Source organism: Stenella coeruleoalba, assembly GCF_951394435.1.
Source record: "Stenella coeruleoalba genome assembly, chromosome: 20".
NCBI lineage: Eukaryota > Metazoa > Chordata > Mammalia > Artiodactyla > Delphinidae > Stenella > Stenella coeruleoalba.
Genome location: NC_137166.1, coordinates 28,949,070 through 28,975,579, shown reverse-complemented (window position 1 = coordinate 28,975,579; position 26,510 = coordinate 28,949,070). Strand labels below are relative to the sequence as shown.

Below are 26,510 nucleotides of genomic sequence, written 5' to 3'. Positions count from 1 at the left end.
GGGGGTACTGGTCCCACGCTCACAGGGTCGATGGGGACGGCCCAGAGCACAGAGCTAAACACACCGTCCTTGCTTGCGTGTCTGGAAGGAGAACAGTGTCTCCTAGGCTGATGATAACAAATAAATCAATAGATAAATAGATGAATGGGTGATGTGATCGATTGCTCACTGAGTGCCCAGTATATTCTGACCTTCTTTGCATGTATTCAGTTCTTTAATCCCGAGAGCCAGACACTATTATTTTCCCTTTAGAGCAGAGCAGACGGAGCCACAGAGAGGTTATGTCCCGTGGCTGTACGTGGCACAGACGGGACTGGCCCTCCTGCAGGCTGACTGCAGCCCCGCGCCCAACCGGACACCATGTCATCCCACGAAGGGTGAGAACACTGAACACCTGGCACAGAGGCAGCAGTGGGAGAGCCCTGAGCCGGCAGCCAGAACCCTCCGCACAGCTCTGTGACCTCTCTGGGCTTCGGCCTCCCACCTCTGCAGCCAGGAGCACAGCTGGACTGTCTCCGAAGACCCTGCAGCCCTGAAAAAGGAGAGGCCGGATTCAGCCTCCAGTGATGTCATAACCGGCACCGTGTGGCCGGGAGGTGAGACAGCTGCAGTGTAGGTTTAGTCCTCTGAGTATAGGCTGTGTGCCCTTGGGTAAGTTGCTTAACCTCTCTGGAACTGGCACCATCACTCCAGACCATGCAGGTTCACCGAGTCTGTCCAAACGCTGTGGCGGTGACTCGTTCCACGGGGCTTGGTGGAGGACATCCCCACGCCCTCTGGCACTGGATAAGCAAGGTTCCTATCCATGTCTGGCCTCACCATGAGCTTGCTTGCAAACCAGGGAGCCTTTCTCCAGGAGCTTGTCGGGAGCTCAAGGATTCTCTGTGCACAGATGTCAGTGTGGAGAGAGCGATCGTACGGGACACCTTGCGGGAAGCCCGAGCTGGGAGCCAGGCCACTATCTCGCTCATTCCCCCTCATTGAAATTAATCTTTTGTATGGAAAGGAGAAAATGAAATCTCAGAGAGTATCAGTGACTTGCCAGGTCAGGAAGTGGCACGGTGGCTGTGAACCTGAGTGCCTGACGCCGACGCCCACGCACGCAGCACGGGCCGGCTCCCGAAATGCCCTGTGCACTCGGGGCACCTGTGGCCCATCTTGGTCCTGACTTCTGAGCCACGTGTCTCCTCTTTCTCTCGGAGTGCCCATCAAATAGGAGTTCCCTCCCCAGACCGCCAGGGGGCCCAACACCTGAAATATACTACCCGTTCCCTCAGCACACACTTGTTGCTAATAAACCCCACCAGGCCCCCCCCCCACCCCCCCGCCACGCACTGCAGCACCACCATCACTCTGCGGAGGAACACGTGAAGTCCTTCTTCTGAAACCAGGTCTCAGGGAAACAGCCGGGAAATTCCCACCAAATCCAAATCACTTTCTTTCGGGGTGTCAGGGAGCCACGGGCTGGTTTTTGAGGGAAGGGAAGATGTCAGCCTGACCTAGGGAGGTACTTGCGAAGATTCAGAGCCAAGCCCCTGCAGGGAGCTGTCACGGGTGGCGAGTGTCCTGTCCGTAGCCCTGGGTAAGCCAAGACTGATGTTCCCTTGGGGAGGCAGGGGGCAGAGCTGCTCCAGGCGTGTGTGGTCCACACAGTGGGGCATCTGTGAAGTGTTCCCAGGACTCGGGCACACTTTCAACGTACGTGCAGCATATGAGAGCGTCCAGTTTCCAGAATTGCTCCTCCACGTGTGAAGGTGGTTTTACGTGTTGAAGGGAAAACTGGGTGTCACATATCGTGTCCTTTGACGTGTTTTCTTCGCGATCCGTTTTACTGACCAGGGTGAAAACTGTGGCAGAAAATACAAAGAGGTCTTTCCAGGGTGTTTCAGACGCAAGCCCCGTGCAGAAGTCACACGAGAGGGGTGTGGGATTCCATCCCCTCTGGGTGCTTTTCTAGGCTCTCATCACCGAGCGCTGAGTTTGGCAGGGGCCCTCAGAGAGGGAAAATGAGAAATGGGCAACTTTCTCTGCAATCCATACTCCTAAGGGGAATAGAGGGAGTGTGTCCTCTGTGTGTCCAATGCCCTATGTCATCTGGCGAGGGTATCCTTTGGAGCTGAGAAACGGAAGCTCAAATTAACCTAAGCGGCTAAGACGCTCAGTGTGTGTGTTTTGGGGGTGTGGGGTGTGGGGGAGGTACTCTTTGGTCCAGAGCCGAGGTCTCTGCACGTCCAGTCCAGTTCCCCACGCCAGCCCTGATGGGCACGGAGTCTCTTTGTCCAAGACAGACCAAGGAAGACAGAGCCAGAATAAAGTCAACAGCTTTTATTACAAGTCACAGATTTCATAGAAAAAGGAATGTAGCGTCAGGTCCGGTTGTATGAAAAACGGTAAAATGCAGGTTTGTCCTGGTTGCTCTGTGGACACCCGGGGCAGGCTCTCCGCGACATCAGGCACAGCAGCTGCACTTGTCCGAGGCCCCTTTGCAGACGCAGCCCTGGGCACACTTGGCGCAGCCCACGGGGCAGCAGGAGCAGCAGCCTGGGGAGGCAAGGGCAGCGTGCGGTCGGACCACGCGTTGTCCGGAACCACCCTTCCCAGCAGCAGGCCTGGCCCCAGCCGCCCTCGGGCCCAGACCCTGAGTTTACGACGGTGTCCTCTGTCCTGAGGTAATTGCTCTCAGACACTAGGTTCAGGTTGCCCGGCCCATCTGTGCCCAGGACAGGGCACAGCGCCTTGGAGAGACAGTGAGCAGGGCCTCTGGGGACAGGAGAAAGCCAGCCCCCAGCACCACCAGTGATGTGAGCCAAGTCGTCAGGATCAAAGTGGAGGCAAAGCCCGCACAGAGCAGCTCCCGCTCGGGATAGGGAAGCTCTGGGCTGCTTCGACAGGAAGGGGCTGCACCAGGTCCGAGAAGCCACGCACGGCCACTGGTTCCTGTCCCTAAAGTGCTTCAGTCCCTGAGAGGATTCGGAAGCGGGACTCAGGAGGCAGGAGGACTAGTTCTAGTGACAGGTCTGAGGTTGTTTGTCGGTGGCCCGTCTGGGCCTCAGTCTCCCTGTTCTCTAGTGCGCGCCTGGGTCTCGCTCATGCCGAAGGTGATTCCAGCTCTGACTGTGAATCCCTTCCTGGTGAGGGGGGTGCCGGGAAGTCTGGTCACTGTCCTGCTCCTGCCTGCCTGCTGAGCTCTGGGCCCCCTCCTCGCACTCAGCCCAGACCCCGCATTCCCAGAGAAGGCCCCGCACACTCACTCTTCTTGCAGGAGGTGCATCTGCAGGCTTTGCAGGTGCAGGAGCCAGCGCAGCCGCAGGAGCCGCCTGCCGGGAAGGGAAAGGAGGCCAGCAGTGAGCAGGGACGGGGATGCAGGAGCCACAGCAGACGGTCAGCAATGCCTCCCTGAGCCCTCCTCCTCTGTCAGGACCCAGCCCTGGGAGCTCGTGTCCACTCGGGCGGATAGGGAAGCCCCAGCTCCTCTCTTCTGGTCCAAGGAGAGTAGGTCCCCTCCTGATGGGACTCCACAGGGAAGGTCCCGGGCTCCAGACGCAGCCCAGGCCGACTGGGGCCGGGGGCCGGGGCCCATGGCCTGAACCCCAAAGAGGCAGCGCCCCCTCCTCCCATCAAATCGTGGCAGGTCCGAGGCCTCCTCCAGACGCTGGGTCCCGGTCTAGCAATCCCCTGGCCTGCCGGGTGACCTCAAGAAGGACAGCCTGGAGCCTCCGTGCCCTCAGTGTCAACGGAGAGGCAAAGGGAGACTGACGTGCCCTCAGGAGCCTGGCTACCAAGAAAGCCCTGGACCCGTGACAGGAGTCCTCCTGAGCTCAAAACTCAAAGCCCTCCCTTCTCGTCCTGTGCCCGGGAAGGGGGCATCCTAAGGCTCAAAGGCAGGGCTCCCTTACCAGTGGGGCAGGAGCACTTGGGGTCCATCTGGAGGAGGAGTGAGGCCCGAGGTCCAAAGCAAGGGGCGAAGCCGCTTCACGGGTCCGGTGGGGGCCGTGTGGGAGCGAGGAGCCCGGGGGCTCAGTTATAGGCCGAGGAGGCGGCCCGGGCGCAGAGGCCCCGCCCCCGCCTTGCACCCGCCCCGCGGCTCCGCGCCCGCGCCGCCCGTGCCGCCCGCAGCGCCCTGGGCCGGGCTGTGAGCAACAGGCGGGGCCGAGCGCACGATTCCACGTCGGTGCCGGCTGGAGCGGAGGAACCGGGTGCCGTGCGGTAAGCGGTGTCCCAGCCCCCCGGCCGCCCCTTCCCAATGTGCCCGACGGGAGCAGCCACCGTGTTGGCGGCTTGTGCAGGAATCCGGCTCCCGCGTCCTCCGGTCTTCCCCGCCCCAGGCCCCGCGCCGCCGGCCTCCGGGTCGCCGTTTCCTGCAGCCTGAGAACAGCCCCCGCCTCCCGCTCGTGTCCCTGGCTTGGCTGGAGCCGGGGAGCGGTGTCAGAGAGCGCAGGCGGATGTGACCCTCACCACCGTTTGGCCGACCCCATGTGTCCCCGGGCGTTGCCAGCCCCGGTCCCCACCACGGTCCTTTGGAAGCGTTTTTCCGGTACCGCCTCCTGTAACCGCAGCGCGGTGAACATTGCCTTCAGCCGCGAGGCGTCACTTGTGTTTTCCTTTCCTGGAGGGATCCTAGCTCATTTGTCCGGGGGCTTCTTTGCCTAAACTTTCCAGGGGCGCTCCTCACTGTAGCCGGTCCACCCCCACGCCAGGGTGGAGGTTCCCTCATCATGGGATGCTTCCCCAGGGACGGCATCATTGTAGGTGATAGGCAGACCTGGCGGTAAATAACAAAGCGAGACAAGTGGATAGAGTTCCCTTTGAGTAGTCCTGACAGTTACTCACCGTGGAGTCCATGCCAAGCCTTGTTAGTCACTTTTGCTCTTTGAATTGTCACACCAACCGGGAAGGGAGACAGCAGCCAGGAGCCCGGTTCCCGAAGTCCAAAGTACCTACAGTACGGGGCGGCTACTGAGGCAGGCACACAGGGCTGGGGAGTGGTGCCCTGCTTCTGTGTTTTTGTCGCTTCGCAGCTGAAAGAGGGAGTCAGTGAGCAAGCTCCCCTTTGGCCCAGAGCTGTGTCCTCGGCCCGTCTCTACCATGTCCAGCTCAATCCCGGGGGCGACCAAGGTGACACAGTAGGAATGTATTTATGATTTTGTGGCTACCTTCTGACTCTCTCCTTCAGTAGCGTTCGAGAGGTTTCTTTTGGTAGAACGTATTTCAGAAAATCACTGAAAAGAAAATGGTAAGGAAATCCTGATGCAGGTGACAGCAGAAGTGGCAGGACCCTTCTGTGTCTGTGAGGAGGACACCGACTGTGCTCCTCACGGCTTTCTATCTGTAGTGTCGACGGCTCTTTGCGTGAAGGCAGGAGAACCCTCTCGGGGGTACTGGTCCCACGCTCACAGGGTCGATGGGGACGGCCCAGAGCACAGAGCTAAACACACCGTCCTTGCTTGCGTGTCTGGAAGGAGAACAGTGTCTCCTAGGCTGATGATAACAAATAAATCAATAGATAAATAGATGAATGGGTGATGTGATCGATTGCTCACTGAGTGCCCAGTATATTCTGACCTTCTTTGCATGTATTCAGTTCTTTAATCCCGAGAGCCAGACACTATTATTTTCCCTTTAGAGCAGAGCAGACGGAGCCACAGAGAGGTTATGTCCCGTGGCTGTACGTGGCACAGACGGGACTGGCCCTCCTGCAGGCTGACTGCAGCCCCGCGCCCAACCGGACACCATGTCATCCCACGAAGGGTGAGAACACTGAACACCTGGCACAGAGGCAGCAGTGGGAGAGCCCTGAGCCGGCAGCCAGAACCCTCCGCACAGCTCTGTGACCTCTCTGGGCTTCGGCCTCCCACCTCTGCAGCCAGGAGCACAGCTGGACTGTCTCCGAAGACCCTGCAGCCCTGAAAAAGGAGAGGCCGGATTCAGCCTCCAGTGATGTCATAACCGGCACCGTGTGGCCGGGAGGTGAGACAGCTGCAGTGTAGGTTTAGTCCTCTGAGTATAGGCTGTGTGCCCTTGGGTAAGTTGCTTAACCTCTCTGGAACTGGCACCATCACTCCAGACCATGCAGGTTCACCGAGTCTGTCCAAACGCTGTGGCGGTGACTCGTTCCACGGGGCTTGGTGGAGGACATCCCCACGCCCTCTGGCACTGGATAAGCAAGGTTCCTATCCATGTCTGGCCTCACCATGAGCTTGCTTGCAAACCAGGGAGCCTTTCTCCAGGAGCTTGTCGGGAGCTCAAGGATTCTCTGTGCACAGATGTCAGTGTGGAGAGAGCGATCGTACGGGACACCTTGCGGGAAGCCCGAGCTGGGAGCCAGGCCACTATCTCGCTCATTCCCCCTCATTGAAATTAATCTTTTGTATGGAAAGGAGAAAATGAAATCTCAGAGAGTATCAGTGACTTGCCAGGTCAGGAAGTGGCACGGTGGCTGTGAACCTGAGTGCCTGACGCCGACGCCCACGCACGCAGCACGGGCCGGCTCCCGAAATGCCCTGTGCACTCGGGGCACCTGTGGCCCATCTTGGTCCTGACTTCTGAGCCACGTGTCTCCTCTTTCTCTCGGAGTGCCCATCAAATAGGAGTTCCCTCCCCAGACCGCCAGGGGGCCCAACACCTGAAATATACTACCCGTTCCCTCAGCACACACTTGTTGCTAATAAACCCCACCAGGCCCCCCCCCCACCCCCCCGCCACGCACTGCAGCACCACCATCACTCTGCGGAGGAACACGTGAAGTCCTTCTTCTGAAACCAGGTCTCAGGGAAACAGCCGGGAAATTCCCACCAAATCCAAATCACTTTCTTTCGGGGTGTCAGGGAGCCACGGGCTGGTTTTTGAGGGAAGGGAAGATGTCAGCCTGACCTAGGGAGGTACTTGCGAAGATTCAGAGCCAAGCCCCTGCAGGGAGCTGTCACGGGTGGCGAGTGTCCTGTCCGTAGCCCTGGGTAAGCCAAGACTGATGTTCCCTTGGGGAGGCAGGGGGCAGAGCTGCTCCAGGCGTGTGTGGTCCACACAGTGGGGCATCTGTGAAGTGTTCCCAGGACTCGGGCACACTTTCAACGTACGTGCAGCATATGAGAGCGTCCAGTTTCCAGAATTGCTCCTCCACGTGTGAAGGTGGTTTTACGTGTTGAAGGGAAAACTGGGTGTCACATATCGTGTCCTTTGACGTGTTTTCTTCGCGATCCGTTTTACTGACCAGGGTGAAAACTGTGGCAGAAAATACAAAGAGGTCTTTCCAGGGTGTTTCAGACGCAAGCCCCGTGCAGAAGTCACACGAGAGGGGTGTGGGATTCCATCCCCTCTGGGTGCTTTTCTAGGCTCTCATCACCGAGCGCTGAGTTTGGCAGGGGCCCTCAGAGAGGGAAAATGAGAAATGGGCAACTTTCTCTGCAATCCATACTCCTAAGGGGAATAGAGGGAGTGTGTCCTCTGTGTGTCCAATGCCCTATGTCATCTGGCGAGGGTATCCTTTGGAGCTGAGAAACGGAAGCTCAAATTAACCTAAGCGGCTAAGACGCTCAGTGTGTGTGTTTTGGGGGTGTGGGGTGTGGGGGAGGTACTCTTTGGTCCAGAGCCGAGGTCTCTGCACGTCCAGTCCAGTTCCCCACGCCAGCCCTGATGGGCACGGAGTCTCTTTGTCCAAGACAGACCAAGGAAGACAGAGCCAGAATAAAGTCAACAGCTTTTATTACAAGTCACAGATTTCATAGAAAAAGGAATGTAGCGTCAGGTCCGGTTGTATGAAAAACGGTAAAATGCAGGTTTGTCCTGGTTGCTCTGTGGACACCCGGGGCAGGCTCTCCGCGACATCAGGCACAGCAGCTGCACTTGTCCGAGGCCCCTTTGCAGACGCAGCCCTGGGCACACTTGGCGCAGCCCACGGGGCAGCAGGAGCAGCAGCCTGGGGAGGCAAGGGCAGCGTGCGGTCGGACCACGCGTTGTCCGGAACCACCCTTCCCAGCAGCAGGCCTGGCCCCAGCCGCCCTCGGGCCCAGACCCTGAGTTTACGACGGTGTCCTCTGTCCTGAGGTAATTGCTCTCAGACACTAGGTTCAGGTTGCCCGGCCCATCTGTGCCCAGGACAGGGCACAGCGCCTTGGAGAGACAGTGAGCAGGGCCTCTGGGGACAGGAGAAAGCCAGCCCCCAGCACCACCAGTGATGTGAGCCAAGTCGTCAGGATCAAAGTGGAGGCAAAGCCCGCACAGAGCAGCTCCCGCTCGGGATAGGGAAGCTCTGGGCTGCTTCGACAGGAAGGGGCTGCACCAGGTCCGAGAAGCCACGCACGGCCACTGGTTCCTGTCCCTAAAGTGCTTCAGTCCCTGAGAGGATTCGGAAGCGGGACTCAGGAGGCAGGAGGACTAGTTCTAGTGACAGGTCTGAGGTTGTTTGTCGGTGGCCCGTCTGGGCCTCAGTCTCCCTGTTCTCTAGTGCGCGCCTGGGTCTCGCTCATGCCGAAGGTGATTCCAGCTCTGACTGTGAATCCCTTCCTGGTGAGGGGGGTGCCGGGAAGTCTGGTCACTGTCCTGCTCCTGCCTGCCTGCTGAGCTCTGGGCCCCCTCCTCGCACTCAGCCCAGACCCCGCATTCCCAGAGAAGGCCCCGCACACTCACTCTTCTTGCAGGAGGTGCATCTGCAGGCTTTGCAGGTGCAGGAGCCAGCGCAGCCGCAGGAGCCGCCTGCCGGGAAGGGAAAGGAGGCCAGCAGTGAGCAGGGACGGGGATGCAGGAGCCACAGCAGACGGTCAGCAATGCCTCCCTGAGCCCTCCTCCTCTGTCAGGACCCAGCCCTGGGAGCTCGTGTCCACTCGGGCGGATAGGGAAGCCCCAGCTCCTCTCTTCTGGTCCAAGGAGAGTAGGTCCCCTCCTGATGGGACTCCACAGGGAAGGTCCCGGGCTCCAGACGCAGCCCAGGCCGACTGGGGCCGGGGGCCGGGGCCCATGGCCTGAACCCCAAAGAGGCAGCGCCCCCTCCTCCCATCAAATCGTGGCAGGTCCGAGGCCTCCTCCAGACGCTGGGTCCCGGTCTAGCAATCCCCTGACCTGCCGGGTGACCTCAAGAAGGACAGCCTGGAGCCTCCGTGCCCTCAGTGTCAACGGAGAGGCAAAGGGAGACTGACGTGCCCTCAGGAGCCTGGCTACCAAGAAAGCCCTGGACCCGTGACAGGAGTCCTCCTGAGCTCAAAACTCAAAGCCCTCCCTTCTCGTCCTGTGCCCGGGAAGGGGGCATCCTAAGGCTCAAAGGCAGGGCTCCCTTACCAGTGGGGCAGGAGCACTTGGGGTCCATCTGGAGGAGGAGTGAGGCCCGAGGTCCAAAGCAAGGGGCGAAGCCGCTTCACGGGTCCGGTGGGGGCCGTGTGGGAGCGAGGAGCCCGGGGGCTCAGTTATAGGCCGAGGAGGCGGCCCGGGCGCAGAGGCCCCGCCCCCGCCTTGCACCCGCCCCGCGGCTCCGCGCCCGCGCCGCCCGTGCCGCCCGCAGCGCCCTGGGCCGGGCTGTGAGCAACAGGCGGGGCCGAGCGCACGATTCCACGTCGGTGCCGGCTGGAGCGGAGGAACCGGGTGCCGTGCGGTAAGCGGTGTCCCAGCCCCCCGGCCGCCCCTTCCCAATGTGCCCGACGGGAGCAGCCACCGTGTTGGCGGCTTGTGCAGGAATCCGGCTCCCGCGTCCTCCGGTCTTCCCCGCCCCAGGCCCCGCGCCGCCGGCCTCCGGGTCGCCGTTTCCTGCAGCCTGAGAACAGCCCCCGCCTCCCGCTCGTGTCCCTGGCTTGGCTGGAGCCGGGGAGCGGTGTCAGAGAGCGCAGGCGGATGTGACCCTCACCACCGTTTGGCCGACCCCATGTGTCCCCGGGCGTTGCCAGCCCCGGTCCCCACCACGGTCCTTTGGAAGCGTTTTTCCGGTACCGCCTCCTGTAACCGCAGCGCGGTGAACATTGCCTTCAGCCGCGAGGCGTCACTTGTGTTTTCCTTTCCTGGAGGGATCCTAGCTCATTTGTCCGGGGGCTTCTTTGCCTAAACTTTCCAGGGGCGCTCCTCACTGTAGCCGGTCCACCCCCACGCCAGGGTGGAGGTTCCCTCATCATGGGATGCTTCCCCAGGGACGGCATCATTGTAGGTGATAGGCAGACCTGGCGGTAAATAACAAAGCGAGACAAGTGGATAGAGTTCCCTTTGAGTAGTCCTGACAGTTACTCACCGTGGAGTCCATGCCAAGCCTTGTTAGTCACTTTTGCTCTTTGAGTTGTCACACCAACCGGGAAGGGAGACAGCAGCCAGGAGCCCGGTTCCCGAAGTCCAAAGTACCTACAGTACGGGGCGGCTACTGAGGCAGGCACACAGGGCTGGGGAGTGGTGCCCTGCTTCTGTGTTTTTGTCGCTTCGCAGCTGAAAGAGGGAGTCAGTGAGCAAGCTCCCCTTTGGCCCAGAGCTGTGTCCTCGGCCCGTCTCTACCATGTCCAGCTCAATCCTGGGGGCGACCAAGGTGACACAGTAGGAAATGTACTTATGATTTTGTGGCTACCTTCTGACGCTCTCCTTCAGTAGCGTTCGAGAGGTTTCTTTTGGTAGAACGTATTTCAGAAAATCACTGAAAAGAAAATGGTAAGGAAATCCTGATGCAGGTGACAGCAGAAGTGGCAGGACCCTTCTGTGTCTGTGAGGAGGACACCGACTGTGCTCCTCACGGCTTTCTATCTGTAGTGTCGACGGCTCTTTGCGTGAAGGCAGGAGAACCCTCTCGGGGGTACCGGTCCCACGCTCACAGGGTCGATGGGGACGGCCCAGAGCACAGAGCTAAACACACCGTCCTTGCTTGCGTGTCTGGAAGGAGAACAGTGTCTCCTAGGCTGATGATAACAAATAAATCAATAGATGAATAGATGAATGGGTGATGTGATCGATTACTCACTGAGTGCCCAGTATATTCTGACCTTCTTTGCATGTATTCAGTTCTTTAATCCCGAGAGCCAGACACTATTATTTTCCCTTTAGAGCAGAGCAGACGGAGCCACAGAGAGGTTATGTCCCGTGGCTGTACGTGGCACAGACGGGACTGGCCCTCCTGCAGGCTGACTGCAGCCCCGCGCCCAACCGGACACCATGTCATCCCACGAAGGGTGAGAACACTGAACACCTGGCACAGAGGCAGCAGTGGGAGAGCCCTGAGCCGGCAGCCAGAACCCTCCGCACAGCTCTGTGACCTCTCTGGGCTTCGGCCTCCCACCTCTGCAGCCAGGAGCACAGCTGGACTGTCTCCGAAGACCCTGCAGCCCTGAAAAAGGAGAGGCCGGATTCAGCCTCCAGTGATGTCATAACCGGCACCGTGTGGCCGGGAGGTGAGACAGCTGCAGTGTAGGTTTAGTCCTCTGAGTATAGGCTGTGTGCCCTTGGGTAAGTTGCTTAACCTCTCTGGAACTGGCACCATCACTCCAGACCATGCAGGTTCACCGAGTCTGTCCAAACGCTGTGGCGGTGACTCGTTCCACGGGGCTTGTTGGAGGACATCCCCACGCCCTCTGGCACTGGATAAGCAAGGTTCCTATCCATCTGTGGCCTCACCATGAGCTTGCTTGCAAACCAGGGAGCCTTTCTCCAGGAGCTTGTCGGGAGCTCAAGGATTCTCTGTGCACAGATGTCAGTGTGGAGAGAGCGATCGTACGGGACACCGTGCGGGAAGCCCGAGCTGGGAGCCAGGCCACTATCTCGCTCATTCCCCCTCATTGAAATTAATCTTTTGTATGGAAAGGAGGAAATGAAATCTCAGAGAGTATCAGTGACTTGCCAGGTCAGGAAGTGGCACGGTGGCTGTGAACCTGAGTGCCTGACGCCGACGCCCACGCACGCAGCACGGGCCGGCTCCCGAAATGCCCTGTGCACTCGGGGCACCTGTGGCCCATCTTGGTCCTGACTTCTGAGCCACGTGTCTCCTCTTTCTCTCGGAGTGCCCATCAAATAGGAGTTCCCTCCCCAGACCGCCAGGGGGCCCAACACCTGAAATATACTGCCTGTTCCCTCAGCACACACTTGTTGCTAATAAACCCCACCAGGCCCCCCCCCCCCCCCCCCCCGCCACGCACTGCAGCACCACCATCACTCTGCAGAGGAACACGTGAAGTCCTTCTTCTGAAACCAGGTCTCAGGGAAACAGCCGGGAAATTCCCACCAAATCCAAATCACTTTCTTTCGGGGTGTCAGGGAGCCACGGGCTGGTTTTTGAGGGAAGGGAAGATGTCAGCCTGACCTAGGGAGGTACTTGCGAAGATTCAGAGCCAAGCCCCTGCAGGGAGCTGTCACGGGTGGCGAGTGTCCTGTCCGTAGCCCTGGGCAAGCCAAGGCTGATGTTCCCTGTGGGGAGGCAGGGGGCAGAGCTGCTCCAGGCGTGTGTGGTCCACACAGTGGGGCATCTGTGAAGTGTTCCCAGGACTCGGGCACACTTTCAACGTACGTGCAGCATATGAGAGCGTCCAGTTTCCAGAATTGCTCCTCCACGTGTGAAGGTGGTTTTACGTGTTGAAGGGGAAACTGGGTGTCACATATCGTGTCCTTTGACGTGTTTTCTTCGCGATCCGTTTTACTGACCAGGGTGAAAACTGTGGCAGAAAATACAAAGAGGTCTTTCCAGGGTGTTTTAGACGCAAGCCCCGTGCAGAAGTCACACGAGAGGGGTGTGGGATTCCATCCCCTCTGGGTACTTTTCTAGGCTCTCATCACCGAGCGCTGAGTTTGGCAGGGGCCCCCAGAGAGGGAAAATGAGAAATGGGCAACTTTCTCTGCAATCCATACTCCTAAGGGGAATAGAGGGAGTGTGTCCTCTGTGTGTCCAGTGCCCTATGTCATCTGGCGAGGGTATCCTTTGGAGCTGAGAAACGGAAGCTCAAATTAACCTAAGCGGCTAAGACGCTCAGTGTGTGTGTTTTGGGGGTGTGGGGTGTGGGGGAGTACTCTTTGGTCCAGAGCCGAGGTCTCTGCACGTCCAGTCCAGTTCCCCACGCCAGCCCTGATGGGCACGGAGTCTCTTTGTCCAAGACAGACCAAGGAAGACAGAGCCAGAATAAAGTCAACAGCTTTTATTACAAGTCACAGATTTCATAGAAAAAGGAATGTAGCGTCAGGTCCGGTTGTATGAAAAACGGTAAAATGCAGGTTTGTCCTGGTTGCTCTGTGGCCACCCGGGGCAGGCTCTCCGCGACATCAGGCACAGCAGCTGCACTTGTCCGAGGCCCCTTTGCAGACGCAGCCCTGGGCACACTTGGCGCAGCCCACGGGGCAGCAGGAGCAGCAGCCTGGGGAGGCAAGGGCAGCGTGCGGTCGGACCACGCGTTGTCCGGAACCACCCTTCCCAGCAGCAGGCCTGGCCCCAGCCGCCCTCGGGCCCAGACCCTGAGTTTACGATGGTGTCCCCTGTCCTGAGGTAATTGCTCTCAGACACTAGGTTCAGGTTGCCCGGCCCATCTGTGCCCAGGACAGGGCACAGCGCCTTGGAGAGACAGTGAGCAGGGCCTCTGGGGACAGGAGAAAGCCAGCCCCCAGCACCACCAGTGATGTGAGCCAAGTCGTCAGGATCAAAGTGGAGGCAAAGCCCGCACAGAGCAGCTCCCGCTCGGGATAGGGAAGCTCTGGGCTGCTTCGACAGGAAGGGGCTGCACCAGGTCCGAGAAGCCACGCACGGCCACTGGTTCCTGTCCCTAAAGTGCTTCAGTCCCTGAGAGGATTCGGAAGCGGGACTCAGGAGGCAGGAGGACTAGTTCTAGTGACAGGTCTGAGGTTGTTTGTCGGTGGCCCGTCTGGGCCTCAGTCTCCCTGTTCTCTAGTGCGCGCCTGGGTCTCGCTCATGCCGAAGGTGATTCCAGCTCTGACTGTGAATCCCTTCCTGGTGAGGGGGGTGCCGGGAAGTCTGGTCACTGTCCTGCTCCTGCCTGCCTGCTGAGCTCTGGGCCCCCTCCTCGCACTCAGCCCAGACCCCGCATTCCCAGAGAAGGCCCCGCACACTCACTCTTCTTGCAGGAGGTGCATCTGCAGGCTTTGCAGGTGCAGGAGCCAGCGCAGCCGCAGGAGCCGCCTGCCGGGAAGGGAAAGGAGGCCAGCAGTGAGCAGGGACGGGGATGCAGGAGCCACAGCAGACGGTCAGCAGTGCCTCCCTGAGCCCTCCTCCTCTGTCAGGACCCAGCCCTGGGAGCTCGTGTCCACTCGGGCGGATAGAGAAGCCCCAGCTCCTCTCTTCTGGTCCAAGGAGAGTAGGTCCCCTCCTGATGGGACTCCACAGGGAAGGTCCCGGGCTCCAGACGCAGCCCAGGCCGACTGGGGCCGGGGGCCGGGGCCCATGGCCTGAACCCCAAAGAGGCAGCGCCCCCTCCTCCCATCAAATCGTGGCAGGTCCGAGGCCTCCTCCAGACGCTGGGTCCCGGTCTAGCAATCCCCTGGCCTGCCGGGTGACCTCAAGAAGGACAGCCTGGAGCCTCCGTGCCCTCAGTGTCAACGGAGAGGCAAAGGGAGACTGACGTGCCCTCAGGAGCCTGGCTACCAAGAAAGCCCTGGACCCGTGACAGGAGTCCTCCTGAGCTCAAAACTCAAAGCCCTCCCTTCTCGTCCTGTGCCCGGGAAGGGGGCATCCTAAGGCTCAAAGGCAGGGCTCCCTTACCAGTGGGGCAGGAGCACTTGGGGTCCATCTGGAGGAGGAGTGAGGCCCGAGGTCCAAAGCAAGGGGCGAAGCCGCTTCACGGGTCCGGTGGGGGCCGTGTGGGAGCGAGGAGCCCGGGGGCTCAGTTATAGGCCGAGGAGGCGGCCCGGGCGCAGAGGCCCCGCCCCCGCCTTGCACCCGCCCCGCGGCTCCGCGCCCGCGCCGCCCGTGCCGCCCGCAGCGCCCTGGGCCGGGCTGTGAGCAACAGGCGGGGCCGAGCGCACGATTCCACGTCGGTGCCGGCTGGAGCGGAGGAACCGGGTGCCGTGCGGTAAGCGGTGTCCCAGCCCCCCGGCCGCCCCTTCCCAATGTGCCCGACGGGAGCAGCCACCGTGTTGGCGGCTTGTGCAGGAATCCGGCTCCCGCGTCCTCCGGTCTTCCCCGCCCCAGGCCCCGCGCCGCCGGCCTCCGGGTCGCCGTTTCCTGCAGCCTGAGAACAGCCCCCGCCTCCCGCTCGTGTCCCTGGCTTGGCTGGAGCCGGGGAGCGGTGTCAGAGAGCGCAGGCGGATGTGACCCTCACCACCGTTTGGCCGACCCCATGTGTCCCCGGGCGTTGCCAGCCCCGGTCCCCACCACGGTCCTTTGGAAGCGTTTTTCCGGTACCGCCTCCTGTAACCGCAGCGCGGTGAACATTGCCTTCAGCCGCGAGGCGTCACTTGTGTTTTCCTTTCCTGGAGGGATCCTGGCTCATTTGTCCGGGGGCTTCTTTGCCTAAACTTTCCAGGGGCGCTCCTCACTGTAGCCGGTCCACCCCCACGCCAGGGTGGAGGTTCCCTCATCATGGGATGCTTCCCCAGGGACGGCATCATTGTAGGTGATAGGCAGACCTGGCGGTAAATAACAAAGCGAGACAAGTGGATAGAGTTCCCTTTGAGTAGTCCTGACAGTTACTCACCGTGGAGTCCATGCCAAGCCTTGTTAGTCACTTTTGCTCTTTGAGTTGTCACACCAACCGGGAAGGGAGACAGCAGCCAGGAGCCCGGTTCCCGAAGTCCAAAGTACCTACAGTACGGGGCGGCTACTGAGGCAGGCACACAGGGCTGGGGAGTGGTGCCCTGCTTCTGTGTTTTTGTCGCTTCGCAGCTGAAAGAGGGAGTCAGTGAGCAAGCTCCCCTTTGGCCCAGAGCTGTGTCCTCGGCCCGTCTCTACCATGTCCAGCTCAATCCTGGGGGCGACCAAGGTGACACAGTAGGAAATGTACTTATGATTTTGTGGCTACCTTCTGACGCTCTCCTTCAGTAGCGTTCGAGAGGTTTCTTTTGGTAGAACGTATTTCAGAAAATCACTGAAAAGAAAATGGTAAGGAAATCCTGATGCAGGTGACAGCAGAAGTGGCAGGACCCTTCTGTGTCTGTGAGGAGGACACCGACTGTGCTCCTCACGGCTTTCTATCTGTAGTGTCGACGGCTCTTTGCGTGAAGGCAGGAGAACCCTCTCGGGGGTACCGGTCCCACGCTCACAGGGTCGATGGGGACGGCCCAGAGCACAGAGCTAAACACACCGTCCTTGCTTGCGTGTCTGGAAGGAGAACAGTGTCTCCTAGGCTGATGATAACAAATAAATCAATAGATGAATAGATGAATGGGTGATGTGATCGATTACTCACTGAGTGCCCAGTATATTCTGACCTTCTTTGCATGTATTCAGTTCTTTAATCCCGAGAGCCAGACACTATTATTTTCCCTTTAGAGCAGAGCAGACGGAGCCACAGAGAGGTTATGTCCCGTGGCTGTACGTGGCACAGACGGGACTGGCCCTCCTGCAGGCTGACTGCAGCCCCGCGCCCAACCGGACACCATGTCATCCCACGAAGGGTGAGAACACTGAACACCTGGCACAGAGGCAGCAGTGGGAGAGCCCTGAGCCGGCAGCCAGAACCCTCCGCACAGCTCTGTGACCTCTCTGGGCTTCGGCCTCCCACCTCTGCAGCCAGGAGCACAGCTGGACTGTCTCCGAAGACCCTGCAGCCCTGAAAAAGGAGAGGCCGGATTCAGCCTCCAGTGATGTCATAACCGGCACCGTGTGGCCGGGAGGTGAGACAGCTGCAGTGTAGGTTTAGTCCTCTGAGTATAGGCTGTGTGCCCTTGGGTAAGTTGCTTAACCTCTCTGGAACTGGCACCATCACTCCAGACCATGCAGGTTCACCGAGTCTGTCCAAACGCTGTGGCGGTGACTCGTTCCACGGGGCTTGGTGGAGGACATCCCCACGCCCTCTGGCACTGGATAAGCAAGGTTCCTATCCATGTCTGGCCTCACCATGAGCTTGCTTGCAAACCAGGGAGCCTTTCTCCAGGAGCTTGTCGGGAGCTCAAGGATTCTCTGTGCACAGATGTCAGTGTGGAGAGAGCGATCGTACGGGACACCTTGCGGGAAGCCCGAGCTGGGAGCCAGGCCACTATCTCGCTCATTCCCCCTCATTGAAATTAATCTTTTGTATGGAAAGGAGAAAATGAAATCTCAGAGAGTATCAGTGACTTGCCAGGTCAGGAAGTGGCACGGTGGCTGTGAACCTGAGTGCCTGACGCCGACGCCCACGCACGCAGCACGGGCCGGCTGCCGAAATGCCCTGTGCACTCGGGGCACCTGTGGCCCATCTTGGTCCTGACTTCTGAGCCACGTGTCTCCTCTTTCTCTCGGAGTGCCCATCAAATAGGAGTTCCCTCCCCAGACCGCCAGGGGGCCCAACACCTGAAATATACTACCCGTTCCCTCAGCACACACTTGTTGCTAATAAACCCCACCAGGCCCCCCCCCCACCCCCCCGCCACGCACTGCAGCACCACCATCACTCTGCGGAGGAACACGTGAAGTCCTTCTTCTGAAACCAGGTCTCAGGGAAACAGCCGGGAAATTCCCACCAAATCCAAATCACTTTCTTTCGGGGTGTCAGGGAGCCACGGGCTGGTTTTTGAGGGAAGGGAAGATGTCAGCCTGACCTAGGGAGGTACTTGCGAAGATTCAGAGCCAAGCCCCTGCAGGGAGCTGTCACGGGTGGCGAGTGTCCTGTCCGTAGCCCTGGGTAAGCCAAGACTGATGTTCCCTTGGGGAGGCAGGGGGCAGAGCTGCTCCAGGCGTGTGTGGTCCACACAGTGGGGCATCTGTGAAGTGTTCCCAGGACTCGGGCACACTTTCAACGTACGTGCAGCATATGAGAGCGTCCAGTTTCCAGAATTGCTCCTCCACGTGTGAAGGTGGTTTTACGTGTTGAAGGGAAAACTGGGTGTCACATATCGTGTCCTTTGACGTGTTTTCTTCGCGATCCGTTTTACTGACCAGGGTGAAAACTGTGGCAGAAAATACAAAGAGGTCTTTCCAGGGTGTTTCAGACGCAAGCCCCGTGCAGAAGTCACACGAGAGGGGTGTGGGATTCCATCCCCTCTGGGTGCTTTTCTAGGCTCTCATCACCGAGCGCTGAGTTTGGCAGGGGCCCTCAGAGAGGGAAAATGAGAAATGGGCAACTTTCTCTGCAATCCATACTCCTAAGGGGAATAGAGGGAGTGTGTCCTCTGTGTGTCCAATGCCCTATGTCATCTGGCGAGGGTATCCTTTGGAGCTGAGAAACGGAAGCTCAAATTAACCTAAGCGGCTAAGACGCTCAGTGTGTGTGTTTTGGGGGTGTGGGGTGTGGGGGAGGTACTCTTTGGTCCAGAGCCGAGGTCTCTGCACGTCCAGTCCAGTTCCCCACGCCAGCCCTGATGGGCACGGAGTCTCTTTGTCCAAGACAGACCAAGGAAGACAGAGCCAGAATAAAGTCAACAGCTTTTATTACAAGTCACAGATTTCATAGAAAAAGGAATGTAGCGTCAGGTCCGGTTGTATGAAAAACGGTAAAATGCAGGTTTGTCCTGGTTGCTCTGTGGACACCCGGGGCAGGCTCTCCGCGACATCAGGCACAGCAGCTGCACTTGTCCGAGGCCCCTTTGCAGACGCAGCCCTGGGCACACTTGGCGCAGCCCACGGGGCAGCAGGAGCAGCAGCCTGGGGAGGCAAGGGCAGCGTGCGGTCGGACCACGCGTTGTCCGGAACCACCCTTCCCAGCAGCAGGCCTGGCCCCAGCCGCCCTCGGGCCCAGACCCTGAGTTTACGACGGTGTCCTCTGTCCTGAGGTAATTGCTCTCAGACACTAGGTTCAGGTTGCCCGGCCCATCTGTGCCCAGGACAGGGCACAGCGCCTTGGAGAGACAGTGAGCAGGGCCTCTGGGGACAGGAGAAAGCCAGCCCCCAGCACCACCAGTGATGTGAGCCAAGTCGTCAGGATCAAAGTGGAGGCAAAGCCCGCACAGAGCAGCTCCCGCTCGGGATAGGGAAGCTCTGGGCTGCTTCGACAGGAAGGGGCTGCACCAGGTCCGAGAAGCCACGCACGGCCACTGGTTCCTGTCCCTAAAGTGCTTCAGTCCCTGAGAGGATTCGGAAGCGGGACTCAGGAGGCAGGAGGACTAGTTCTAGTGACAGGTCTGAGGTTGTTTGTCGGTGGCCCGTCTGGGCCTCAGTCTCCCTGTTCTCTAGTGCGCGCCTGGGTCTCGCTCATGCCGAAGGTGATTCCAGCTCTGACTGTGAATCCCTTCCTGGTGAGGGGGGTGCCGGGAAGTCTGGTCACTGTCCTGCTCCTGCCTGCCTGCTGAGCTCTGGGCCCCCTCCTCGCACTCAGCCCAGACCCCGCATTCCCAGAGAAGGCCCCGCACACTCACTCTTCTTGCAGGAGGTGCATCTGCAGGCTTTGCAGGTGCAGGAGCCAGCGCAGCCGCAGGAGCCGCCTGCCGGGAAGGGAAAGGAGGCCAGCAGTGAGCAGGGACGGGGATGCAGGAGCCACAGCAGACGGTCAGCAATGCCTCCCTGAGCCCTCCTCCTCTGTCAGGACCCAGCCCTGGGAGCTCGTGTCCACTCGGGCGGATAGGGAAGCCCCAGCTCCTCTCTTCTGGTCCAAGGAGAGTAGGTCCCCTCCTGATGGGACTCCACAGGGAAGGTCCCGGGCTCCAGACGCAGCCCAGGCCGACTGGGGCCGGGGGCCGGGGCCCATGGCCTGAACCCCAAAGAGGCAGCGCCCCCTCCTCCCATCAAATCGTGGCAGGTCCGAGGCCTCCTCCAGACGCTGGGTCCCGGTCTAGCAATCCCCTGGCCTGCCGGGTGACCTCAAGAAGGACAGCCTGGAGCCTCCGTGCCCTCAGTGTCAACGGAGAGGCAAAGGGAGACTGACGTGCCCTCAGGAGCCTGGCTACCAAGAAAGCCCTGGACCCGTGACAGGAGTCCTCCTGAGCTCAAAACTCAAAGCCCTCCCTTCTCGTCCTGTGCCCGGGAAGGGGGCATCCTAAGGCTCAAAGGCAGGGCTCCCTTACCAGTGGGGCAGGAGCACTTGGGGTCCATCTGGAGGAGGAGTGAGGCCCGAGGTCCAAAGCAAGGGGCGAAGCCGCTTCACGGGTCCGGTGGGGGCCGTGTGGGAGCGAGGAGCCCGGGGGCTCAGTTATAGGCCGAGGAGGCGGCCCGGGCGCAGAGGCCCCGCCCCCGCCTTGCACCCGCCCCGCGGCTCCGCGCCCGCGCCGCCCGTGCCGCCCGCAGCGCCCTGGGCCGGGCTGTGAGCAACAGGCGGGGCCGAGCGCACGATTCCACGTCGGTGCCGGCTGGAGCGGAGGAACCGGGTGCCGTGCGGTAAGCGGTGTCCCAGCCCCCCGGCCGCCCCTTCCCAATGTGCCCGACGGGAGCAGCCACCGTGTTGGCGGCTTGTGCAGGAATCCGGCTCCCGCGTCCTCCGGTCTTCCCCGCCCCAGGCCCCGCGCCGCCGGCCTCCGGGTCGCCGTTTCCTGCAGCCTGAGAACAGCCCCCGCCTCCCGCTCGTGTCCCTGGCTTGGCTGGAGCCGGGGAGCGGTGTCAGAGAGCGCAGGCGGATGTGACCCTCACCACCGTTTGGCCGACCCCATGTGTCCCCGGGCGTTGCCAGCCCCGGTCCCCACCACGGTCCTTTGGAAGCGTTTTTCCGGTACCGCCTCCTGTAACCGCAGCGCGGTGAACATTGCCTTCAGCCGCGAGGCGTCACTTGTGTTTTCCTTTCCTGGAGGGATCCTAGCTCATTTGTCCGGGGGCTTCTTTGCCTAAACTTTCCAGGGGCGCTCCTCACTGTAGCCGGTCCACCCCCACGCCAGGGTGGAGGTTCCCTCATCATGGGATGCTTCCCCAGGGACGGCATCATTGTAGGTGATAGGCAGACCTGGCGGTAAATAACAAAGCGAGACAAGTGGATAGAGTTCCCTTTGAGTAGTCCTGACAGTTACTCACCGTGGAGTCCATGCCAAGCCTTGTTAGTCACTTTTGCTCTTTGAATTGTCACACCAACCGGGAAGGGAGACAGCAGCCAGGAGCCCGGTTCCCGAAGTCCAAAGTACCTACAGTACGGGGCGGCTACTGAGGCAGGCACACAGGGCTGGGGAGTGGTGCCCTGCTTCTGTGTTTTTGTCGCTTCGCAGCTGAAAGAGGGAGTCAGTGAGCAAGCTCCCCTTTGGCCCAGAGCTGTGTCCTCGGCCCGTCTCTACCATGTCCAGCTCAATCCTGGGGGCGACCAAGGTGACACAGTAGGAAATGTACTTATGATTTTGTGGCTACCTTCTGACGCTCTCCTTCAGTAGCGTTCGAGAGGTTTCTTTTGGTAGAACGTATTTCAGAAAATCACTGAAAAGAAAATGGTAAGGAAATCCTGATGCAGGTGACAGCAGAAGTGGCAGGACCCTTCTGTGTCTGTGAGGAGGACACCGACTGTGCTCCTCACGGCTTTCTATCTGTAGTGTCGACGGCTCTTTGCGTGAAGGCAGGAGAACCCTCTCGGGGGTACCGGTCCCACGCTCACAGGGTCGATGGGGACGGCCCAGAGCACAGAGCTAAACACACCGTCCTTGCTTGCGTGTCTGGAAGGAGAACAGTGTCTCCTAGGCTGATGATAACAAATAAATCAATAGATGAATAGATGAATGGGTGATGTGATCGATTACTCACTGAGTGCCCAGTATATTCTGACCTTCTTTGCATGTATTCAGTTCTTTAATCCCGAGAGCCAGACACTATTATTTTCCCTTTAGAGCAGAGCAGACGGAGCCACAGAGAGGTTATGTCCCGTGGCTGTACGTGGCACAGACGGGACTGGCCCTCCTGCAGGCTGACTGCAGCCCCGCGCCCAACCGGACACCATGTCATCCCACGAAGGGTGAGAACACTGAACACCTGGCACAGAGGCAGCAGTGGGAGAGCCCTGAGCCGGCAGCCAGAACCCTCCGCACAGCTCTGTGACCTCTCTGGGCTTCGGCCTCCCACCTCTGCAGCCAGGAGCACAGCTGGACTGTCTCCGAAGACCCTGCAGCCCTGAAAAAGGAGAGGCCGGATTCAGCCTCCAGTGATGTCATAACCGGCACCGTGTGGCCGGGAGGTGAGACAGCTGCAGTGTAGGTTTAGTCCTCTGAGTATAGGCTGTGTGCCCTTGGGTAAGTTGCTTAACCTCTCTGGAACTGGCACCATCACTCCAGACCATGCAGGTTCACCGAGTCTGTCCAAACGCTGTGGCGGTGACTCGTTCCACGGGGCTTGTTGGAGGACATCCCCACGCCCTCTGGCACTGGATAAGCAAGGTTCCTATCCATCTCTGCCCTCACCATGAGCTTGCTTGCAAACCAGGGAGCCTTTCTCCAGGAGCTTGTCGGGAGCTCAAGGATTCTCTGTGCACAGATGTCAGTGTGGAGAGAGCGATCGTACGGGACACCGTGCGGGAAGCCCGAGCTGGGAGCCAGGCCACTATCTCGCTCATTCCCCCTCATTGAAATTAATCTTTTGTATGGAAAGGAGGAAATGAAATCTCAGAGAGTATCAGTGACTTGCCAGGTCAGGAAGTGGCACGGTGGCTGTGAACCTGAGTGCCTGACGCCGACGCCCACGCACGCAGCACGGGCCGGCTCCCGAAATGCCCTGTGCACTCGGGGCACCTGTGGCCCATCTTGGTCCTGACTTCTGAGCCACGTGTCTCCTCTTTCTCTCGGAGTGCCCATCAAATAGGAGTTCCCTCCCCAGACCGCCAGGGGGCCCAACACCTGAAATATACTACCCGTTCCCTCAGCACACACTTGTTGCTAATAAACCCCACCAGGCCCCCCCCCCACCCCCCCGCCACGCACTGCAGCACCACCATCACTCTGCAGAGGAACACGTGAAGTCCTTCTTCTGAAACCAGGTCTCAGGGAAACAGCCGGGAAATTCCCACCAAATCCAAATCACTTTCTTTCGGGGTGTCAGGGAGCCACGGGCTGGTTTTTGAGGGAAGGGAAGATGTCAGCCTGACCTAGGGAGGTACTTGCGAAGATTCAGAGCCAAGCCCCTGCAGGGAGCTGTCACGGGTGGCGAGTGTCCTGTCCGTAGCCCTGGGCAAGCCAAGGCTGATGTTCCCTGTGGGGAGGCAGGGGGCAGAGCTGCTCCAGGCGTGTGTGGTCCACACAGTGGGGCATCTGTGAAGTGTTCCCAGGACTCGGGCACACTTTCAACGTACGTGCAGCATATGAGAGCGTCCAGTTTCCAGAATTGCTCCTCCACGTGTGAAGGTGGTTTTACGTGTTGAAGGGAAAACTGGGTGTCACATATCGTGTCCTTTGACGTGTTTTCTTCGCGATCCGTTTTACTGACCAGGGTGAAAACTGTGGCAGAAAATACAAAGAGGTCTTTCCAGGGTGTTTCAGACGCAAGCCCCGTGCAGAAGTCACACGAGAGGGGTGTGGGATTCCATCCCCTCTGGGTGCTTTTCTAGGCTCTCATCACCGAGCGCTGAGTTTGGCAGGGGCCCTCAGAGAGGGAAAATGAGAAATGGGCAACTTTCTCTGCAATCCATACTCCTAAGGGGAATAGAGGGAGTGTGTCCTCTGTGTGTCCAATGCCCTATGTCATCTGGCGAGGGTATCCTTTGGAGCTGAGAAACGGAAGCTCAAATTAACCTAAGCGGCTAAGACGCTCAGTGTGTGTGTTTTGGGGGTGTGGGGTGTGGGGGAGGTACTCTTTGGTCCAGAGCCGAGGTCTCTGCACGTCCAGTCCAGTTCCCCACGCCAGCCCTGATGGGCACGGAGTCTCTTTGTCCAAGACAGACCAAGGAAGACAGAGCCAGAATAAAGTCAACAGCTTTTATTACAAGTCACAGATTTCATAGAAAAAGGAATGTAGCGTCAGGTCCGGTTGTATGAAAAACGGTAAAATGCAGGTTTGTCCTGGTTGCTCTGTGGACACCCGGGGCAGGCTCTCCGCGACATCAGGCACAGCAGCTGCACTTGTCCGAGGCCCCTTTGCAGACGCAGCCCTGGGCACACTTGGCGCAGCCCACGGGGCAGCAGGAGCAGCAGCCTGGGGAGGCAAGGGCAGCGTGCGGTCGGACCACGCGTTGTCCGGAACCACCCTTCCCAGCAGCAGGCCTGGCCCCAGCCGCCCTCGGGCCCAGACCCTGAGTTTACGACGGTGTCCTCTGTCCTGAGGTAATTGCTCTCAGACACTAGGTTCAGGTTGCCCGGCCCATCTGTGCCCAGGACAGGGCACAGCGCCTTGGAGAGACAGTGAGCAGGGCCTCTGGGGACAGGAGAAAGCCAGCCCCCAGCACCACCAGTGATGTGAGCCAAGTCGTCAGGATCAAAGTGGAGGCAAAGCCCGCACAGAGCAGCTCCCGCTCGGGATAGGGAAGCTCTGGGCTGCTTCGACAGGAAGGGGCTGCACCAGGTCCGAGAAGCCACGCACGGCCACTGGTTCCTGTCCCTAAAGTGCTTCAGTCCCTGAGAGGATTCGGAAGCGGGACTCAGGAGGCAGGAGGACTAGTTCTAGTGACAGGTCTGAGGTTGTTTGTCGGTGGCCCGTCTGGGCCTCAGTCTCCCTGTTCTCTAGTGCGCGCCTGGGTCTCGCTCATGCCGAAGGTGATTCCAGCTCTGACTGTGAATCCCTTCCTGGTGAGGGGGGTGCCGGGAAGTCTGGTCACTGTCCTGCTCCTGCCTGCCTGCTGAGCTCTGGGCCCCCTCCTCGCACTCAGCCCAGACCCCGCATTCCCAGAGAAGGCCCCGCACACTCACTCTTCTTGCAGGAGGTGCATCTGCAGGCTTTGCAGGTGCAGGAGCCAGCGCAGCCGCAGGAGCCGCCTGCCGGGAAGGGAAAGGAGGCCAGCAGTGAGCAGGGACGGGGATGCAGGAGCCACAGCAGACGGTCAGCAGTGCCTCCCTGAGCCCTCCTCCTCTGTCAGGACCCAGCCCTGGGAGCTCGTGTCCACTCGGGCGGATAGGGAAGCCCCAGCTCCTCTCTTCTGGTCCAAGGAGAGTAGGTCCCCTCCTGATGGGACTCCACAGGGAAGGTCCCGGGCTCCAGACGCAGCCCAGGCCGACTGGGGCCGGGGGCCGGGGCCCATGGCCTGAACCCCAAAGAGGCAGCGCCCCCTCCTCCCATCAAATCGTGGCAGGTCCGAGGCCTCCTCCAGACGCTGGGTCCCGGTCTAGCAATCCCCTGACCTGCCGGGTGACCTCAAGAAGGACAGCCTGGAGCCTCCGTGCCCTCAGTGTCAACGGAGAGGCAAAGGGAGACTGACGTGCCCTCAGGAGCCTGGCTACCAAGAAAGCCCTGGACCCGTGACAGGAGTCCTCCTGAGCTCAAAACTCAAAGCCCTCCCTTCTCGTCCTGTGCCCGGGAAGGGGGCATCCTAAGGCTCAAAGGCAGGGCTCCCTTACCAGTGGGGCAGGAGCACTTGGGGTCCATCTGGAGGAGGAGTGAGGCCCGAGGTCCAAAGCAAGGGGCGAAGCCGCTTCACGGGTCCGGTGGGGGCCGTGTGGGAGCGAGGAGCCCGGGGGCTCAGTTATAGGCCGAGGAGGCGGCCCGGGCGCAGAGGCCCCGCCCCCGCCTTGCACCCGCCCCGCGGCTCCGCGCCCGCGCCGCCCGTGCCGCCCGCAGCGCCCTGGGCCGGGCTGTGAGCAACAGGCGGGGCCGAGCGCACGATTCCACGTCGGTGCCGGCTGGAGCGGAGGAACCGGGTGCCGTGCGGTAAGCGGTGTCCCAGCCCCCCGGCCGCCCCTTCCCAATGTGCCCGACGGGAGCAGCCACCGTGTTGGCGGCTTGTGCAGGAATCCGGCTCCCGCGTCCTCCGGTCTTCCCCGCCCCAGGCCCCGCGCCGCCGGCCTCCGGGTCGCCGTTTCCTGCAGCCTGAGAACAGCCCCCGCCTCCCGCTCGTGTCCCTGGCTTGGCTGGAGCCGGGGAGCGGTGTCAGAGAGCGCAGGCGGATGTGACCCTCACCACCGTTTGGCCGACCCCATGTGTCCCCGGGCGTTGCCAGCCCCGGTCCCCACCACGGTCCTTTGGAAGCGTTTTTCCGGTACCGCCTCCTGTAACCGCAGCGCGGTGAACATTGCCTTCAGCCGCGAGGCGTCACTTGTGTTTTCCTTTCCTGGAGGGATCCTAGCTCATTTGTCCGGGGGCTTCTTTGCCTAAACTTTCCAGGGGCGCTCCTCACTGTAGCCGGTCCACCCCCACGCCAGGGTGGAGGTTCCCTCATCATGGGATGCTTCCCCAGGGACGGCATCATTGTAGGTGATAGGCAGACCTGGCGGTAAATAACAAAGCGAGACAAGTGGATAGAGTTCCCTTTGAGTAGTCCTGACAGTTACTCACCGTGGAGTCCATGCCAAGCCTTGTTAGTCACTTTTGCTCTTTGAGTTGTCACACCAACCGGGAAGGGAGACAGCAGCCAGGAGCCCGGTTCCCGAAGTCCAAAGTACCTACAGTACGGGGCGGCTACTGAGGCAGGCACACAGGGCTGGGGAGTGGTGCCCTGCTTCTGTGTTTTTGTCGCTTCGCAGCT

General features: G+C 60.1%; 3 protein-coding genes across 3 annotated transcripts; all 3 read right to left on the bottom strand.

Moving 5' to 3' along the window:
* Positions 1-2,035: 2,035 nt before the first annotated feature.
* Positions 2,036-4,603, bottom strand: LOC307178272 (metallothionein-1E-like). Its single transcript, XM_079906267.1, has 3 exons — positions 3,897-4,603; positions 3,252-3,317; positions 2,036-2,541 (listed from the first exon to the last, which is right to left on the bottom strand). The coding sequence occupies exons 1-3, from the start codon at positions 3,922-3,924 to the stop codon at positions 2,450-2,452; spliced, it is 186 nt and encodes a 61-aa protein (XP_079762393.1). The 5' UTR covers positions 3,925-4,603; the 3' UTR covers positions 2,036-2,449.
* Positions 4,604-7,406: 2,803 nt separating this feature from the next.
* LOC307178271 (metallothionein-1E-like) lies at positions 7,407-10,420 on the bottom strand. The gene is made up of 3 exons (XM_079906266.1): positions 9,268-10,420; positions 8,623-8,688; positions 7,407-7,912 (listed from the first exon to the last, which is right to left on the bottom strand). Exons 1-3 carry the CDS (start codon positions 9,293-9,295, stop codon positions 7,821-7,823), a joined length of 186 nt encoding a protein of 61 aa, XP_079762392.1. The 5' UTR covers positions 9,296-10,420; the 3' UTR covers positions 7,407-7,820.
* A 7,732-nt stretch (positions 10,421-18,152) lies between these two features.
* Positions 18,153-20,720, bottom strand: LOC307178273 (metallothionein-1E-like). Its single transcript, XM_079906268.1, has 3 exons — positions 20,014-20,720; positions 19,369-19,434; positions 18,153-18,658 (listed from the first exon to the last, which is right to left on the bottom strand). Exons 1-3 carry the CDS (start codon positions 20,039-20,041, stop codon positions 18,567-18,569), a joined length of 186 nt encoding a protein of 61 aa, XP_079762394.1. The 5' UTR covers positions 20,042-20,720; the 3' UTR covers positions 18,153-18,566.
* Positions 20,721-26,510: the final 5,790 nt, after the last annotated feature.

Excerpts from the sequence above, each read along its gene's own strand:
- LOC307178272 (XM_079906267.1), bottom strand. The coding sequence starts at position 3,924 with ATGGACCCCAAGTGCTCCTGCCCCACTG. Across the intron at positions 3,318-3,896 it reads CAAGTGCTCCTGCCCCACTG|GCGGCTCCTGCGGCTGCGCT; the intron begins GTAAGGGAGCCC and ends CCTTCCCGGCAG. Across the intron at positions 2,542-3,251 it reads ATGCACCTCCTGCAAGAAGA|GCTGCTGCTCCTGCTGCCCC; the intron begins GTGAGTGTGCGG and ends TTGCCTCCCCAG.
- LOC307178271 (XM_079906266.1), bottom strand. The coding sequence starts at position 9,295 with ATGGACCCCAAGTGCTCCTGCCCCACTG. Across the intron at positions 8,689-9,267 it reads CAAGTGCTCCTGCCCCACTG|GCGGCTCCTGCGGCTGCGCT; the intron begins GTAAGGGAGCCC and ends CCTTCCCGGCAG. Across the intron at positions 7,913-8,622 it reads ATGCACCTCCTGCAAGAAGA|GCTGCTGCTCCTGCTGCCCC; the intron begins GTGAGTGTGCGG and ends TTGCCTCCCCAG.
- LOC307178273 (XM_079906268.1), bottom strand. The coding sequence starts at position 20,041 with ATGGACCCCAAGTGCTCCTGCCCCACTG. Across the intron at positions 19,435-20,013 it reads CAAGTGCTCCTGCCCCACTG|GCGGCTCCTGCGGCTGCGCT; the intron begins GTAAGGGAGCCC and ends CCTTCCCGGCAG. Across the intron at positions 18,659-19,368 it reads ATGCACCTCCTGCAAGAAGA|GCTGCTGCTCCTGCTGCCCC; the intron begins GTGAGTGTGCGG and ends TTGCCTCCCCAG.